The 15,286-nt window shown below is 46.1% G+C and overlaps 1 protein-coding gene across 1 annotated transcript; it reads right to left on the bottom strand.

The window, feature by feature from the left end:
• Positions 1–555: 555 nt before the first annotated feature.
• Positions 556–12,003, bottom strand: CYSLTR2 (cysteinyl leukotriene receptor 2). The gene is made up of 2 exons (XM_009913412.2): positions 11,650–12,003; positions 556–3,691 (listed from the first exon to the last, which is right to left on the bottom strand). Exon 2 carries the CDS (start codon positions 3,663–3,665, stop codon positions 2,733–2,735), a length of 933 nt encoding a protein of 310 aa, XP_009911714.1. The 5' UTR covers positions 3,666–3,691; positions 11,650–12,003; the 3' UTR covers positions 556–2,732.
• Between the last annotated feature and the right edge of the window lie 3,283 nt (positions 12,004–15,286).

The raw sequence follows: 15,286 nt of genomic DNA, 5'->3' as shown, positions 1-15,286 counted from the left end.
TTTTGTCTCCTGGAAAATTGAGGAAACATATCAAAATACTTTTTAAGGGGTAGATGGTCCCTTGAGGGACCTAGAGGCATTGCTAGTAATTTAACTGTCAGGAGCTTTATTTTTCAGAATAAATATGGTGTCTTTTTTTTACTACATTTTTTACTTCCACAGCGAAAAACCCTGGTCTTCAGCTCTGTGAGTAGAGACATGCAAGGATATCAAATGGAGAAATAGCAGTAAAAGGGAATGTGGCATATTATGCAAGTGTTGTTAAAGCTGCATGTGAGGATCCCTAACAAGGATAGGCTTGAATCTTTTTGCAAGTAAATCGTAATTTAAAAAAAAATCTATTACTTTATCTGCACCCCAGGTTTTGACTGATGTTCCCCACTATTTTGCTGGTGAAGTGAAGAAGGCAGCAGGATGCTCTCACACTTCCAAAGACATTTCTCTCTTGTGAAATGATAGCCCACTTACAGAAACTCAATATCTATTTCTTGGTCTTTCTCCTCCTGCTCTCTGAGGAGATTCCTTGTTAGCTGTGCAATCAATAAAAAACATATCTTCAGCCACTAGTAAATCTACTTTATTAAAACACAGGTTTGACAGTTAATTCAATTGATAACAAGGTTGTAGCATGGTCAATACAAAAAAAAGTGACCTCATAAGTGAGATACATATATCCTCTGGATGCAAAATTATCTGATAATAGGGTGCATTGGATGGATACAGACAAAAACACGTTAGTGAGATTAGACCATGGCTAATTTTTTCCATTCCCTTGTAGTATTGAAGGTGTACATTATCTCACCAGAGGCTCCGAGATTGTCACTTGTCCCTGCTCAGGTCTACTCCTGACAGGGAAAAGCCACGGAAAAAGAGTTTGCCCCCTTCCTTCCAATTATTTGTCCACTGTCTGCACAGGCTCCTGTCTCGATCCCATTCCCATTGGAAACCAGTGGTAATATCCCCTTTTCCTTCAATAGCGTGGGACCAAGCACTGCAGAGGTTCACGTGGCATCGTTAGGTCAGCTGTCAGGTATGCCACTGAGTTACTGAAATAAGGATTTGAGCATGAACTTTAGTGAAGACTTATGATAAAACTCCGTGCTTATATCAAAGGCAGCATAAAGTAACCAAAATAGATTGACTCTGCAATTGAACATAACCCTTAGATAGCCAAGAAAAATGTGACTTTCCCAGTGATTCGCCAAGTACTTTTCCACCTGACCAGCAATGATTTATATTCTGCATATTTCAGACAGAGCTGAAAATAGCTCGCTGCAGTTATTTTTGTTTGGGAGCAATAACATTCAGTTTATAGAGTGGTTTATCCAAGGAAGCTCTGAGTATTGAGAAAGTATCTTCACTGACAGAAACCTTCCTTTGGGTGGATTTCACAGGGAGTGAAGGCTTTCAGCATTTTTGTTAGTGTTCATATGGGACAGGCTGCTTTCCTGGAAAATATAACAAATTTTTTTCGTCTTTTTTTATTAAAAAAATGAGGTAATTAAAAACAATATCGAAATGTGGTCAAACTGAGCTTGGAGCCTGTTATCACCTACTTGTGAGAGGTCTGATTTTTAGGAAATATATTTTAGAAAATATTCAGAGACTTAAAAATGCAGGCAGCCATTTGGTGAGATTTTTCCAAAGCAGACATAAGTGTAGCTCCCCCCTGCTTTCTAAAACAGCCGCCCTCCTCCTCCTCCTCCTCCTCCTCCTCCTCTACCACCTGTCTTCCCTCCTGCTCCTGGCTTAGCGCTTCCCTGTCGCATTGGTGCGTGTTTGATGTCAGGGAGTTCAAAGCAACTGGAAATTAATCCTGTGAAAAGAGGGACCAGTTTCCTCCTCAGAGTGGGCAGGAGGTGAGGGATTAGGGATGCCTTCGGTAGCAGTTTGCTGTCAGACTGGTTTACCTGTGCGGAGGAAACCACTCCCTGGCTACCTGTTTGGACCAAAATCATTTAAAAAGTTTGTCTTTGGATCCCTGCATGGTAAGATCAGCATCTTACTCCTAGTGCTCCACGCCGATGCTGTTTGCTTGAAATCGTTATCTCGCTTGACAGTCAGTGAAATGTTAAGCAAAATACCTCAGTGGCCTCCTCAGAGGGGAAAATTTAGAAATGTTCATGCCTTCTGAACAGCCTGAGCCAGCGCCCGCTCCTGTTCGGCTCTCTGCCCGCTTTGTAAGTCAGCCTCAGCAGAAAGTATGAGCGACGCTTTACGTATCTGTTACGTGCGGACCTTCGGCCGGTGCTTGCGAAAGGAACTGACAGTGCGCTATGAGTCTGTTGGGTGTCTGAACCACGCACCTCCGCACACGCAGGGAGACGGAGCACGGAGAGGGTCGGGCACACACGCTGAGGTGGTCGGGTGAGCGGTTTCCCTTCAAGTCACTGGCTGAGCACTGGGAAATTAAATAAATGGACTCTAGTAGCAAGGTAAATCCCTTTCAGTCCCTCGCCTTGGGGAAGGTGAACACCAGAGGTATATCTCCACTGCTAAATAGAAGGGGACGAGGGATCAGACGCAGGCACCTGACCTGTGATCGTCCTGCCTTGGTTTTGGCCATCCCCAACGAGCTCTCTCCAAGACACTTTTGCTCCAGAGACGCCTGGCACTGAGCAGCGTGGCTGCAGGCTGGCTAGCACCACGCAGCCTCTGCCGTTGAATAGGATGGACCCAGTCCACATGCCCCATCGGGACCGTATATATATCATTTTGCAATTCTGCACCAGCTACCTGCGGTACAAACTCCTGATTCTCGCTTTGAAATTTTCGGCGGCGAAGTAATAGAGGATGGGATCGAGGCAGCTGTTCATGGCAGCGAGGCAGAGCGTGACCACCAGCGCTTTGTGCACGGGCAGGTTGGCCGGGCTGCAGCCGCCGCGCATCAGGTGGACCGTTCGCAGTACGTGATACGGCAGGAAACAGAGGAGGAAGAGGATGAGAGTGATGATGATGGTTGACAGAGCCTTCTTGTGACAGACCGCCTTCTTGCGCTGTGGACTCTTGGACTTGAGCAACGCTTTGATTGCAAAGACGTAGCAGACAATAATTGTGCAGAACGGCAGAATGAAGCCCACGATGAGGACAAAGCTGTTCATCATGAGGAGCCTGTGCGTGCTGGAGGGGTGGAGGTCCAAGCACTTGGCTGGGTTGCTGTACCCAGCGATCCCCTTGCTTAACAGTGGGCTGGAGGCTGCCAGCACGAAGACCCATATGGCTGCGCACGTTATCCTGGCATACTTCATGTTGGTTACTTTCCAGTGCTTGAACGGGTAGACGATGGCTATGAAACGAACCACGCTGAGCACGGTGAGAAAATAAATGCTGCAGTACATGTTCACGTACAAGGTGTAAGTCATGATCCTGCAGACGATATCACCGAATATCCAACGTGATCCCAACAGGAAATATGTGGCCCGAAAGGGCAAAGTGCTCACAAACATGAGGTCCGAAACAGCCAGGTTCTGCATGTAAATGTTTACCGAGGTTTTCCTCTGCGAAGGCTGGAAGAAAACATAAATGGAGAGGCTATTTCCAACAGCACCCAGGAAGAAGATAAAGAGATACATGGTGGGATAAATGACTTGCTTGAAGCTGTCAATGGTACAGTTGAAGGAGCTGTTCGTGTAGTTGTTGTCTACTGCCATCTCAGAAATATTCATGGTCTAGAGCCAGGCTCTCTGTCTTTCTGCCAAAGTAAAAAAGAAGTGGTGTGAGTGCTGGGTTACAGGCTGGGCAGGGACTTCAGCTATTCGCGGCTATTTCGCTGGGGGCGGAAATTGCAAGATGCAGAGGGCAATGGAAAATAAAGGTTCATTAATGAGTATTTACTTATGGTGTCCCAGTAAGTACACATCTCAAGGCGTAAAGCCCCAAGTCGTCTCTAAACAGGTTCAGTATTACAGCAGCTGGTCGTTGTCTTCCCCTGTGGAAGTGCTGCCTTTTAAAGGTGAGGGCTATGTGTGCGTTTTAATGGCAATTCTCTCATCTTCTCTGTGCAAAACAAGCCAACTTGCTGTCAGCCATTTTGTAGCAGGGAGGTTCTGAGTCCCCAGTTACCTACCATGGAAACATCAAAACCTGATCAGAGAAGAAATCACAGTCCACTGCTAAGTCTGCATTTCAAATTAGGATGAAAAGCCAGAAGAACTGAATTTGCCTTTTGGAACTAGTGAAATGTTTCTGGTATGTTGTTGGCAGCATGTCACTGAACTTTCCCAAGCAATACCAGAGGCATATTGGTATACATCAGAATGTATAAATTCAGGACATTTTGACCTTAGACACTGCGTAAATACTGTGCTAGTTACATACTTCCTTTTTTAACTCCCTCCTCCTTACACTGCATTTCTTCTTTCTTGTAAGTTGCTGATGGCTTTCTGCCCCTGTTTTTTGCAGGGCATTTGCTTCATTTACCACTTTCTCAACCTCTTTTGTGCTCAACTGCTCTGCACCAGACAGTCATCTACACACACTGCAGCTCCAGGGCAGCCCACGTTCGCAGCCCTAAAGAAAATGGCCTGTGAGGAAATGGGCTGTGTTCACAGAGAGTGGCATTTTTCCTCCTATGAGGCTCTAATTCAAGCAAATCAAAACCACGTATCACTAAAACACTCTAAATAATATTTTTTTTTTCTCATTAGAGTCTCTTTCCTTGCTGAACTCTGGATTTCTTCTCTCAGCTGAACTGCAGCTTTGTAGTATTTTGAAAGGAAGGTTTCAGGATTGTTGCTTGTTTAATAGTGGGAACAATTCCCTCTCTGCATCTGCCAACGTACTCTAGAGATGGAACACGGAAAATTTTAGCCTAAAGCCCGAAACTACATGGCATTTCTAGATGCATGAAAAAGAAGCTTTTAATTTACCCCAGTGAGAGTGATAACGGGTTGATAGTAGACAACTCCATTGTATCTCTTATTGTGGACCTCACTGGCTTCACAATTTGAAATTAATTTATTTGCAGAGGCGGAGTCTCCCTAGGGGAAAAGTGGGCTCTAGATTTGGGTGCTCTGGACTCCCAGTTACCCAGCGCAGTATTCCCAGTGTGCTGTAAACAGGAGCTAATTTGCAAACTCAAGTCATGGTGTGGGAGCCTGAGCTGTGTTCAGAGAAGCCTGTGGGCTGCTTCTTCAGGGCAGTGTCTCAGAGTCCATCTGGATCCCTTAATATAGCAACCAGATGTGCCCCAGCTGTCACCTTTTATCCGACCCCGCTGCGACAAGGAGCGTGGGAAGTGCCACCCCGGGGCTGGGCTCCAAGGAGCAGGATTTACCCCCTGTCACGAGATGGGAGCGTGGCGGCTTGGGGAGAGGGGACATGCACTCACACCAACCTCAAACACATTCCTGCAGTGCCTGAAATTATCCCTCCCCAAAATAAAGATGATAGTGTCTATTGAGCTGAGGAGCGCTGAAGACTGGAAGTGGGCATACTGGATGTTGGGAAATGCAAAGCCCCAGACTCAGTAAACACGTGCTCCTGAAGGAAATCTCCTCCTCATTTGAGCTCCTCTTTCCTCATGGAGGGGAGACACAAGGTACACTTCCTAAGAACAAACCTTTTGCAATCAGAGGAGTTTTGAATGGTTTTGGTTTTCTGTACAAAGTGATTATCTGACGTACATGTTTTCTGTGTGGGATCAAGGACCAGCTTTTCTCCTGATTGAATCTTATCTCCCCATTTTGCAGCCCGAGGTACTGCAAAGGGAAGAGCTCTTTTGACTGTTTTTTCCTATGGTCCAAGCATCCTTGCCTTTAGAAACCCCCAAACACAAGAAAGTATCAGTTAAGAGATCTGTCACCTGTTGAAGCATTTCTGTTGTGTGCGAAACCTACGAGTTAGCTGAGTCAAATGAGGACGAAGAACTTGGAGCGAGGAAAAATTCAAAGCCCTGCTGAGCACAACGAGTGATGGCTTGTGGCCAGACACTGCTGAGGGATGGGATTAGGGCAATAAAAATTCAGTTGATGAAAAGCCCTTGGGTCCCTGCACCCTAGGGAGAGCACTACAAGCACAGAGGCTGAGGCACTTTGCTCAGGCTCTTCATATGAGTTTATCTAGCTAACAACTACCATTAAAGCTGTTTCGTGCTCCTCATTTGTCTTTCTAGCTAAAGACCTTTAGGAAACTAGATGTGCATATGCAATTGAGAAAATTCAGCATCCTTGGACCTGGCAAGAAAGCCAGTACTCAGACTCCTCTCCAAATGATCTAAACAAAACTTTCAAGCTGTTATGGGATGTCTGAGAGAAAGAGGCTGGAGACCAGTCAGCTGAAAGCTGTTAACCACCACGGTGAGGACCAGGAATGACCCGTGCAACTGTGATATGTAGATGCTCCTATTAGTTGTGTTTTAACACACAGATCAATGTAGAAACGAAGGTGCAGTGAAAGATATATTTCACACAAGACTACCTCAAGCAACCACAGAGGAGAAGGGGAGAATTTTACCCCTCCCTGAAGGCAAGAGCTGTTTACTAGCCAGCTTAAGGCTAGGAGATGGCTCCTAGATAAACAGAAAGAATGACATATCTAAGGACAGGCAATAAACTTTGTTTTCAGCAAGAGTGTCCAGACAGTCTCCTGGGTCAGGTTTGGGTTTTGGGTGAGAGACTGGACCTATAGGGTCCCCCAAAAGCAGGGGGATTGGTGGTAAGATCTAACAGCCCTCTGAAAAAAGAAGAGGGAGAGAAAGGGACAATCTGGAACGGGAATCTCTCTTAAGTGGTACTGCAAGGCTTCTCTGATGGAAACCCTCTAGCAGGAGATTTTTTTTGTATATATGAGTTTCCCTGATAGAAGCTATCAAGTAGAAGCAGCTGACACATGTCCCAAGGCTCTGACAGTCACCCTGGCAGGAGAGAGAGAGCATGTCAGCTGAGGAAGAAAAAGGAAGGCTTTTCTGAAATAACTGCTGTGTAAGTAGATTAGATGTAGAGTTTGGGTGGGGTTTTGTCTTTTCTTCACGTCTGTGAAGTCTTATTTACAGCTTGATTAGTATGGATTTTATGAAGAAATATTTACCTTTCATTATAAATTACATATATTCATTATGAAGAAATATTTTACCTTTTATCCTAGCCTGGCTTGAGTGTGATTTAAGGTAAGGGGATAACAGAAACCCATTCCTTGTCTAAGGTGAAACTAACACCCTTAACACACAGATGGGTGTGCTAGCCAGGTGGGGAACCGATAGAGCAAAAGTAAGAGGAGATTTGTTTAATTGGAGGAGATACTAAACTAATAAAAGTGCCCCCAAACCATCGTATTATAAGCTCGGGATGCAGTCTAGCAGCAGAGTAGGAGCTACCCTGTAAAGTGCTGTCCTGGTTTCATCTGGGATAGAATTAATTGTCATCTTAGTAGCTGGTACAGTGCTATGTTTTGGGTTCAGTATGAGAAGAATGTTGATAACACACGGATGTTTTCAGTTGTTGCCAAGTAGTTTTTAGACTAAGTCAAGGATTTTTCAGCTTCTCATGCCCAGCCAGCAAGAAGGCTGGAGGGGCACAAGGAGTTGGGAGGGGACACAGCCAGGGCAGTGACCCAAACTGGCCAAAGGGGTATTCCATACCGTGTGATATCACGCCCAGTATGTAAACTGGGGGGGGCACACCAGAGATGAAGGTGGGATCTTTCTTCAGGGCTCAGCTACGAGGTAAGAGAGAAGCTCAGGTCAGACCCAGTGTTTCATTGCATGGATGAGGCAGCAGAGAGGAGAAATTTAGGTACGTAAGGAACAGAGGGATCTTTTGGGATAGAGGCAAGCAAGGCAGCAATGAGAGACTGCACCGTACCCAGAGTGGATCCAGGCTGCTGGCCCCGCAGACTGAAAGGTTTGCAGAGGAGTGTTTAATTAGAAGCAAGAGGGGAGCTGCTGGGCATGGGAGAGCAAGTGGGCTGGAGTGATGAGACCTGGGAGGGCAGTGAACACACATCCAGCACACCTCTGACAAGGACAGGAGGGAAATAAAGCCCAACTGCAATAACGAGGGAAGGCAAATCCAACCGCCCACAAATCCAGTTGGCTGTCACGTGCTATCTTGAGTGAGTGCTCAAAAGCAAACCTCACATGTAATTCTGCACCAATGCTCAAAGCCAAAAATGAGACAGAGGAGCTGGCAGGCTTGGCATGAGACAGCAACCCTGGTGCAAGGGCAGGCTCAGAGACCTGCAGGACTTGCCTGTGTTGCCCTGCTACCAGCTTTATGGTCAGTGTAGGATGCACAGGTGGAGGAGTGGCACTGTACATGAAGGACTATATAACTTGCAATAGCATAAAAATATTATGGCTGAAGAGAAACACTACAGAGTTCTTGTAGGCAGACATCCCATTCTCTAATAATAAAAATATAGTACTAGGAATGCGCTACCAAACTCCTCATTGTGATAGTGACGGTCATCAGAAAATGTTAAGTGAGAGTAGGAAGCTGAAAGCAGGTAGCAATAGCAGGAGATTTTGGGTGCCTTTATAAAGATGCGATGATGCAGCAGAACAAGATGTAGTGTCCATATGCAACAAATGCCTGATTCCTAGAATAATTAGTCCTGCAAACAAATCCACAACCCAAGATGCTATTCTACATTTGGTCTTTAGCGCTGCACAGGTCCTAGTTCAAGCAGGTTTTGGTGGAGGGAGCCCTGCAGTGGCAATCACAGTAGAGCTAGGTTGGGCAGTGTTGTGGGACAGAGAAGCAGTCCCAGAAGGAAGAATCCTACATAATTTTGGGGGCTGTTTAAAAAAACAAACAGAAAATTCAACAAAAGCTGTGTTAGAAGCCTACATTCCAAAAGAAATAGACATTTTAATAAATATTGAGCCTGATGTCTATCAGTAGAATAGTTAGCAAGACTATTATGGGAAAAAAGTCACCATTTAGAAAGCAAAAGGCTTGTCTGAATGGGGAGAACAGGAAAGCCTGTATCATGGCAGATCAAATATGGAGAGGAAAATAAGAGCATTTAAAAAAAAAGTGAAGAGCACCTGGTAAAGGATGCTCAGGCTGACAGTAAGCCTTGTAAACCCACTGAAAGATGAAAGACTGCTAGGGAACTGTCAGGGTTGCTTGGTGGCAAAAGATCTCCTAGGGAGAGCAAGATCATAGCAGAGAAACTCAGTGAATTCACTCTTCTCCACCATAGATGTTGGGGTATTTTCACGCCTGATGCTGCAAACAGGTCAGAGGAGCCAGCTCTGCGCAACGACGTGCACAGGAAATATTAAACCGGCCAGGTAAGTGAGAGGCCAATAAGTAATGAGGACCAGATGGCATTCCTACGAATATCCTAAAGGAGCTCAATGGTGAGACTGCCAAGGCACGTAACCCACCATTACAATCAGGCGCCATGCCAGGGGACTGGCATGCCACCAGTACAGCTCTCGTCTACAAGAAGGGCTTGAGAGGGCAGCTCAAGGGCCACAAATCAGTTGTCTCAGTGCTGGGAGCTACCCACCGCAGAGACCGATTTCCGCCTCTGGTACATTTTGGGGGGGTGGGTTGTAATGAAGAACGAAGGCACTGAGGTCATTGAAACGCCAGTCTGTCGAGAAAGAGTCAGCACGTCTTCTGAAAAGGGAGATCCTGCCCCACTCACCCGCTGAAGGGCTGTGAGGATGATGGATGAAGGGGCTCCAGTGGTCACTTTATATGCATATATGGACATGTATGTATTTATACAGTTGCATTTGTCAAAGCCTTTGGCAAAGCTCTGCTCCAAGCGTTTCTTAAGGAACTAAGTTGCTAGAGAGCTGGAAGGCATGTCCTTTTGTGGGCTGAACGCTGGCTGAAGGGTAAGAAGCAAAGTGTGGGGCTTAATGAATCAGCAATGGGGTCCTCTAGGGTTTGGTACTCAGACCAGATTTATTCAATATCTTTACCACTAACCTGGAGAAGACATTTATCCGGGTTGGCAGATGCCACGCCAAAAGGGTGGCAGATAAGCTTCAGTGTATTTTAATGTAAGGTGTTGCATTCTGGGAAAAATAATCTAAGCCATGCCTGCACGGTGTGATCTTGAAACTGGCTGTTACATTCAGGAAAGGAGATTTCGCTTTGGCATCATTGGCCATTTACTGAAGTCATTTCTGCACTGGCTGCAGCAGCAGAAGCAACCAAAAATGTCAGCAAAATGAGGGGCATCATCAAGAAGGCTATGGAGAACAAAGTAGGGCATCACCTTGTATAAAATCTCCACGCATCCCCATAGTACTGGGACTTGGGGTGCTCAGCAGCGGACTGCCCAGTGCCCATGGAGAGCAGTCAGGAAGCTGGGGAAATGCAAGGGGAAAGCACTCTGGAAGGTGATCAGGCTCTCACGTTGTCTCTAACGAGCCTCTCCTGCTGCCACCATGAGAGACTGAACACTGGGCTAGATGGACGTCGGTCCGAGCTGCCAGCACATCTCTTACAGTCACAGTTTGCTCCTAGTTCCCGGCAGTGTGACAACCACGGTTGACTTCACCGTGTTACCCCTAATTCCTGCTGGTGAAGTGAGACCAATGCCTGTAGTGATACTAATACAGAGATTCCACCCTGGATGTCAAAAAGCTATTACTGGGAAAGTGGCAGTAGTCAGGAGCCCCGGGCTACCCCCAGTTCTAGTGGAGGGCAGTCGATCAAGTCATCCAGCATCTCAGCAGACAAGGGGATCGATTTCCACGCCATGCCTGGATGGAAGGACGCTCCTTCTGAAGAGGTGTGGTGGAGGGGTGCTGCTGCTGCTAAAGGTGTAAACATGAAACCTCCACTGTCTCCAAAGGTGGAGACACGAAAGTCTCTCTTTCCAAACTGCTGATCTCAGATCTCCTGCTCTGAAACACTGCCTTCGCTATAACATGAGGAACTACCAAAGAACCTATTTTTAATAAGGTGTTCTGCATATGCAAAGTTAAATAGGGGAATCAGGCTGTTCATTCAAAATATAATTCTTTGCCGTGTTAAGTGATAAATACATAGATCCTCTTGTATGCCAGGAAAAAGAGATACTCTCTGCATCTATCACAATAACCCTTTGCCTGAAGAGGACCCCAGACACCACAGTCTCATGTTCATTACCCAAATAGGAAGGCAGTTATGATATCGCTGCTATATAGGAGATCACTTGCGTTTGCCACTGCACTTCTGAGAAAAACAGAAGTTCTCATGGTTTTTTAAAGTTCCCATTGGCTTTCTTTCCAGCCTTCGCTTTGTGTTTCAGGAGCAGCATTACCAAGAGTAAATGCAACAGAATGTGATATTTAGAATTAACACTAAATTCATCAAAACATGGCATTTTATTAACCTTTCTACATGCACAATAATGAAAAAAAAATATCGAGAGTCTGACATTTAACAACTTTTATTTTAAAACTTTGCCATAAACCAAATATATATTTTTCATCTAGTTAAAAAACGAGACTCACTTAATCAGATCCACAACTTGATTGTTATATTCCATCTGGCAAACGTTCGTAGTTGCATAAATCCAGACTTTTTTCTGCCAAAAAAATTTCTCAAGACCAGCTTTGTCATAGAGAAGTTTAGTCAACGATCACAGCTTCTGGCAAATAAAAATCTTACTGAGAGTAATAAGAACTATAAGTGGTTGTATTTTAATCCTTGCAATCATGTTTATCTAATTCAGAAAAAGCAGAAAATCTTGTCTTACCTCAGCTCGTGTGCCTTCTGGTGTGTTCAGTATTTACTTCTTCTGCTTGCTGTTGCTCACAACTTTCAGCTTTGTTAGTGGACAGGAAAAACACAAAAGCTTGATGCAAAACCCAAGTGCTATTTATGCAGAAGCCACGGAAAAGCAATGAGCAGCAGGAAAGGGAAGTAAATCCTGATTAAGAGATCTTACATCTTCTTAAAAGAGAAACGTTCTCAGCTCAAGGAGTGGTGCTAGCAATCACATGGCAATCTTTCATAACTTTCACCCAATGAAAGAGGCTCTGCAGCTACGTGACATGTTGGGAAGCTTTCTGGATTTCTGTATTTGAGTCCACACTTCTATATATACACTTTCAATAATCAGGGTTGCTCAGAATATTAGAGGAGATCCCTGTATAAACTTCACATGGATCATTAGAGATGTAGTTCTTGGAATTATGGAGTGGACTGGGCTGGGCTTATTTCCTAGGCTTTTCATGCAGAAATCACAGGAAAAACAAAATTGTAAGCAGCCTGCTATGAACTGGTGTGTAATCTCATTCAGTTCATAGTTTGAGGCTGAGTTTACAGAGCTGACGGACTAATTTTCCTTGAATTTTGATGGGAACAGAATACATAGCTCTGTTAGGCCATAGGCAAGTGGCTGCAGGGAATGCCTTACTGCCCCTTAACGCTTTACCACTTCTCGGTGGAGTTAACTGCACAGATGGGTGCTCTGAGCCCACTGCAGTTGTGAAATAGGTATCTATACATACTATAGGTATAACAACTTGGTTATTCCTCTCCTGTGCTGTTAGCATATGCAAGTGGACTGGACGCATTGAAGTGCTTTCTGGCTGCTGTGTTGTAGTTCATATCGGCAGCAGGTTAGGAGACCACACACGACTGTTTCCCACAGCTCAGCAGATGCGGAGTCTCCCAAAAAACTTTCTCACCACCCACATTTACAGTCATCTACGCCCCAAAGTGCTTCGGATAATGATCGTAATCTCTCCTCCATTGGCCATTTGTGCCTGATTCTCGTTTATCGCTCTTAACTCTGGTTGCACAAGTGGCTTGAGAACAAGCAAAATAGTCCTCTGGGCGTGCTCCCCATGAGGGGTCATGAATCCCCGTGCCCACAGAGGAGATATGTACATCTTGCAAGCAGCTCTGTGGGTGGTTTTTTTAGTACACAGCTAAAAAAGGACATAGAAAACCAGCTTAGCTAGGAACTAGTCTAACACCTTTGGTCTCCGGGGTGAGCACAAGATCCATGAGCAGTGTTATCGAACATTTAGCTACCTTTGCATTGACAGAGCAAAGTAAGCTTAAAAAGCTCCCTGAAAGAGATCCCCGTCAAGTGAATTTTCAAGGTGCAGCGTGATGGCGAATTAGGACCCTCCTGAGACCGCTGGTGCCTAACTTAGATTTTGCCAACTCTCGTGGCACCTAAGCCCATGGAGAGGTGTCCTCTTCCAGCTGTGGTTGCAACCGGCCACTTTGGTTACCGTCCCAGCTGTTTAACAGCCTATCTGCCAAGGTCTGCCTTGGAGCAGAGAGGCTCCTGTGAGCTCCCTAAGCCCCTTCAGTCGTGGAAGCAGGTACTGTAGACCCCTGAAACGGGAGGTCTCTGCTCACCCAGCCCATATGGACCGCAGGAGGGTAGAAGTGACCCCCACGAGCAGCTTGGTGGGCAGATTTCGGGGGCAGAGCCCTTAGGGAGGGAGCCGTGTCATGCCGTGGGGAGCAGCGAGGTCACGGCCAGAGGACAGCTACGGCCTTGGTGTTGGCTTGGGAGATGACCCAGTCACTCGGACTGCATCTTATCTGCAACCGGCAGAGACTAATTTAGGCATTGCAGCAGCAGTCCGATGACATCTCCATCACATGGCACGCAGAGATAATCACTCTGGGACTGATAGGCAGGCTGTTCTCAGATACACGAGATCAGAGACTGAAGCAGGCGGAAAAGTTAGACACTGATCACTTTTTATTTTCCTGAATGTGTTTTGAGACCATCTCTTTCACCAAATGATATAGTTATCTTTGTTGCCTGGGTAATTTCCCACATTCACCTTCTTAAACACCCTGCTTTCTGGAGAGTAGTTTCCTTCCTTTTATAAAGTAATACTGTATTTTGCATGTACCCTGGCTGTGAACAAACGGGTTGGCTGCCAACTCACCCTGCACCTGATGAGCTAGATCTGGAGTGACTGCTTGGGATTTTTTAGAAACAGTCACTGGATGACTCAGCTTCCGAGGGCAGTTTATTGCATTCCTTACTATTAAAAACTTCAGTAATTCTGGAGAAGACAGCCCAGAATATCATGAAGAATCAGACTTTCATCACAAGATGGTGCATGTATATGTTGTATTCAACAGTTAAGAGCCTAGATTATTTCTGAATTTTGAGTCCCATAAAATGTGTAGGTGATGGAGGACGCAGCGGAGCGCAAACCACCCCTCTGGGCTGCAGCTACTCTCCGTCCTGCCTCCGTTTCTGTTCCCTTTTGCATGTCTGGCTCCATGACAGCCCAGTTTCAAGACAGAAAAGTTTCCTTCCCCTTCCTCGCAAACTCAGGTCGCCTCCAGCCCTGCGCAGGGGCACTGCCCACGAAGGAGGACTCCAGCCCATGGCGGCGAGCAAAGCCACCGCCGCAGGCTCCAAATTTGTGATGAAGCCAAACTTTAGACCTGAAATAAGCGCTCCAGGCCAGGTAGAAGCAAAAATTTAGACTCTCCTTCCCCTGTTCAGCATTTCCTATAGGCTAGTTCAAGTGTCCTCATGGGCTGAGCGCTACCTGGTGGGAATGCCAGCCAAGGAGCCTGTCTCCCATACTCCCTGTACAGGGTGCCTTGGACATCCTAAATACATGTCATGCTGTTACGTGCTCCAGGGACTGCAGTACTGTGTCACCCTAAAGGCAGGTGGGCTCCTGTTTGGGGACGGTCCGTTGTCTGGTGCATCCTTCCATCATTGCAGTCTCACCAGGCAGGTTGTCCGCTTCACACCTCAGCAGATTTGGGCCGAGGGCTGCCTGAAACCCACCTGGGTCTTGATGCATGTGCACAGCCCAATGGACTCGTGCAAGCCCACCAGCTCACGGGGGATGGATGCATTTGCACACCAGCTCGGCAGCCCCACGGCGTCAGGGACTGTGGATGGGAGACACGGAATCCCCAGACTTGACGAGACATCAAGTGTCCCAGGCAAGCCAGATGAAGGAGTCTGCGTATTTTTCCCATTGCTCAGTCAATGTTTTGCTGTCTGCAGGCACAAACTTCCAGTGGCAGAGTTTCACTTTTTTCACGCCAAGACATTTTTGGTAAAAATGGATCTGTCAAACAAACAGAAGGGATTACCTCCGTTGAAGATTTTAGCGCTGCATGTCTTCAACACGACAGCTTAGCCTACTAACACATATCTATTTCCAGAGACTAAAATTACAAAGCCTACAATCATTTTCTGTGCAATGCAGAAAAAAACAGCATCCAATGTTAGTAGCTCATCTGCTGTCAGCCATACGGCTGGATAGATGGGAAGATGAAAGTGACTGCTGTAGTGTTTTGGGTTTGCATGGCAGGGTTTCGGTAGCAGGGGAGAGGTTGCAGGGCTGGCTCCTGGGAGAAGCTGCTAGAAGTTTCCCTGGCTC

This window comes from Haliaeetus albicilla, chromosome 15 (assembly GCF_947461875.1).
Source record: "Haliaeetus albicilla chromosome 15, bHalAlb1.1, whole genome shotgun sequence".
NCBI lineage: Eukaryota > Metazoa > Chordata > Aves > Accipitriformes > Accipitridae > Haliaeetus > Haliaeetus albicilla.
This window is presented reverse-complemented; position numbering and strand designations above follow the sequence as displayed.